Below are 3,993 nucleotides of genomic sequence, written 5' to 3' on the forward strand. Positions count from 1 at the left end.
AGAATAGAATAGAATAGAATAGAATAGAATAGAATAGAATAGAATAGAATAGAATAGAATAGAATAGAATATTTTCTGGCTCATCAGACAATATACAGAACAACATATCCGCATCGTCTTTAAAATTCTCCTACACACCTTCAAAGCTCTCCACACTCTTTCCCCTCCTTACCTGTCTGACCTCCTGAACATCTCCACACCRRCCTGCTCTCTAAGATCTGTCTCCTCCCTCCAACTCTCAGTACKCCCTGCCACCTCAGCACCATGGGGAGAAGAGCTTTCAGCCGCTCTGCTCCGCAGCTCTGGAACTCACTACCCCATGGATTACGCAATACCACCTCTCTCTCCCTGTTTAAGACTGGCCTGTAGACACATTTTTCAAATTAGCCTACCACTGTTAACTCCGATTTTCAATATATGTCTGTTTTTGTTGTCCTCACTTCAATGTTTCTCCCTCCACAACCTTATTGTTCAATTTGTCTGCATTATTGTATTTTATTATATAACTGATCTGTACTCCACATTTCTGTTTCTCCCACACTACCCTTATCATTATATGTATCTTTATTTTATTTTTTTTTTCCTTCATTTTATTTTATTTTTTCTATTGTACAGCGTTCTTGGGTGTCCTGAAAGGAGCTTTATAAATAAAATGCATTATTTTTATTATTACTATTATATCGAGCACAACACCAAAAACAAACAAGCTCATAAAAACACAATACAAATAAATCTGAAATATCCCCTTTAGTATTTTTTCAAACAGTGTTTCCAGGGAGGGATACTCTGGGGGCGGGAGCCTGGTTAAAGACATAGCTCCAGGGAGGAGCTTTGTGTAAATAGGAGGAGCTTTGTAGCAAGAATTTAGGCAGCAGCACATACAGTAGCTGCCACAGGTGATTCAAGGATTTCTCAAACATGCATGACTGAATCAAAGCAACACTCCGGGTATGTTTTTGATGATGTTATAACATCATATAAAACTTTAAAAAGTCCATTTTGCATACAATTACTTTAAATTTCTTTCCTTTTTTTAACCACAGGAAAAAAAATTACAATTCCACCCATGTAAGCTAAACACACAGCTGCCTTTGGGGTGCTTACAGGTTCATTCAGAAATATTCAGACTGGAGTTTTTGAGTGATGTGTTCTGTAGCATAAATACATARATTTTACAGATATGTGCAATGGTTTAACAAGCACAGCATTCTATAGTGTAACGCTTCAGTTATAGTGCAAAGAGGKTATCGACATCCTCTATTCAACTGATATGATCCACAGAACAGAAATAAACAAAACAACAACAAYCTTTGGATAAGAAAACAAAGAAAAAATAAATATAAACTAGACATGGGTTTTTACGATGTAAAAACAAGTGTGCATTGCCTTGTAGCATGTCTTTGCCTGCAGCAGCGGACTTGCAGAATGAAATGTGACCAAGTTCAAATGTGTTTTCTACCAACTTGTGCTTGTCAAATCAGCAGGTGTTTGTAATGAGGGTAATTGTGTGACAAWATGAAGTTTGTAGAGATTTTRTGTTAAAGTTYCTGRWGCTGGGTTTRGAARCCTGATCTCCRACATGAAAGCCCATGGCACTAACCATGAGACCATTAGAGCTGTGGTAGAGAATGAGGCCAGGGTTTGGTTTGTATTTGTGCAGAAAGTGGCCACATTGCCAATGTAATGGTTGTCACTAAATTGAAAAATATTACAACAATAAAGCAATATTAGGACAATATTATAGTAAAATATCAAAATACAATCATGTTAGTATTGTAAACACTGAACCATTGAGATTAAATACATATTATAAAACTATGGTGCAGTACTGAGAAGATACAGCAGGGGCAGTATTGGACCAATACAAGGCTCCATTGACTCCCATTATACATTATTAAACATTAATATTTCCAAAAATATAAGTTGTACAGGCACCAAAAGTCATAGTCATCATTTGGTACAGGAGCTTTACAGATATAAATTACAATGGCAGCTCTAGGACAAAGTATGCAGGAGGAGATGCATGGCAAAGTTGAGATGACTTGGATGGGAAACGAATCACAATAGTGTGCATTGCATTGGCAATGCACACTGATTAAACATGATGTTTCCTACCTGATCCGGCGTCCAAGATGTTGGACTGTCCTCGGCGGTCCGTCAGAAGCCGGGATGAGCCGGGCATGCTGACAGGTTCTGAACGCACTGGCTGGATTCTGAAGACACACATTTAATAAACATTACACAAAGTGACATGTTGAATTTTATCATTCTGATTATATCTGTACAATAATGTGTAAAATATCCGACCCAAGTATCAGATCAGTATTTCTTCTTACTGTTAAGGAGCTTTTTCAGGTAAAAGGATGTTTGTGTTTTACAAAATCAAACTCCTGAAATAAAGTTTTGAATCATGTTTGAAGTTTACTGCTGCTGGTAAAATACAACAACTCAAAACAAAAGTGTTTGTAGATGATTGTGGGTGTGTTGTGGATCAGTTTAGTACCGAAGGCTGTGCAGGTCCAGGTCATCTGTGTCGAAGTCCAAGAGGGGCTGTTGGATGTCAGTGGGGCCCTGGGACTGCAGCACTGAGGATGAGGAGGAGATGACTGTGGTCTGACCTGATGGGTGAATGGTCTTAAACTGAAACTGCGGGCCCATCCACAGGCGTCGGTGGGGGCCTGTATGGGTCACAATCTCCACCTGAGAAGAAAGGGAGAAAATAAAAAAGATCAGGTTGGAGCATGTCTCATGATTTGTGCTCATACGCAATAGCGGAAAACTATTGTTTAGTTTTGTTACCAATATTATTATATTTAAACTTTAAGAAACATGTTGATTAAATCTACAGTGATGAAGTGTTGTAGTTTTATCATTTTTTTATTTGTTTTATCGAACATAACAACAGACAGTAACAGAAACATTACAAATATACAAAATTCATAAGCTCAAAAAAGTGGGCAGAAGTAAGCAATTATACTAGCCCTCCTCTTCTCCTGCAACCTTATTCCCATCACTTCTTATTTACCAAAACAATTATTCTTAATTTCTTAAAAATGAATGCCTCCAACAACACTGTCTCTCTCAATTCTTTTTTTAATTTAAAACATTTGAAACCTGAGACAGTTTTGTTTGCAGTTACATGTCTGCTCCTAAAACCTGTTGTTTATGGTGAAGAGAAAAGATAAAGTAAATTTGTATTTTGCACCACTGTTGAACCATTTTCATTATTTAGGAGCAGAATGAATCGAACCGAATCGGATCGGAGCGAATCATGATTAATTGATTCAAAACCTTATGAATCGAAATTGAATCAAATTAGAGAATTGGTGACAATACCAGCTCTAAATGTAAATAGTCTCACTCTGTCTCCAGGATTAAAATGTTTATTTCAGTCTTTCCAGTTTTTCTTACATTCACACTTCAGCAAACAAGAGCAGTCAGAATGTCAGCTGGGTGGGTCTGTTTTAGGAAGTCCATGTCAAGGCCTGCTTTGTGATTACAGCTTATCAGCAGTGGCGGAGCCAGACATTTTTCTCAGGGGTGACCAGACTGGGACCACTACTCACACAGGGGTGGCCAGACTGGGACCACTACTCACACAGGGGTGMCCAGACTGGGACCACTACTCACACAGGGGTGGCCAGGAAAATTACATCCTTATTTATTTGAAAGTTTCTGCAAATTTTTGTGTTTTTTGTCATTTCCTTAAGCAGGCAGTGACTACCTTATAAATATGTGTGTCAGAACCATTTTAAAAGTGTGTGTGCGGTGGGGGGACAACATGACGACACTGTTCTACCTTGACACTGTCCAGTAATCATATCTTATGATTAACTACACTCACCGGCCACTTTATTAGGTACACCACGCCAGTAACGGGTTGGACCCCCTTTTACCTTCAGAACTGCCTCAATTCTTCGTGGCATAGATTCAACAAGGTGCTGGAAGCATTCCTCAGAGATTTTGGTCCATATTGACATGATGGCATCACAC

General features: G+C 38.5%; 1 protein-coding gene across 1 annotated transcript in view; it reads right to left on the minus strand.

The window, feature by feature from the left end:
* Positions 1-3,993, minus strand: part of bcas3 (BCAS3 microtubule associated cell migration factor) — a gene marked incomplete at both ends in the record, with an annotated part of 19,702 nt that overhangs the window by 5,171 nt on the left and 10,538 nt on the right. The window contains 2 exon segments of the mRNA XM_014029004.1: positions 2,116-2,213; positions 2,504-2,700. Coding sequence (XP_013884458.1) covers positions 2,116-2,213; positions 2,504-2,700 — 295 coding nt within the window.

The sequence above is a fragment of the Austrofundulus limnaeus genome, unplaced genomic scaffold, assembly GCF_001266775.1.
Source record: "Austrofundulus limnaeus strain Quisiro unplaced genomic scaffold, Austrofundulus_limnaeus-1.0 Scaffold839, whole genome shotgun sequence".
NCBI classification, from domain to species: domain Eukaryota; kingdom Metazoa; phylum Chordata; class Actinopteri; order Cyprinodontiformes; family Rivulidae; genus Austrofundulus; species Austrofundulus limnaeus.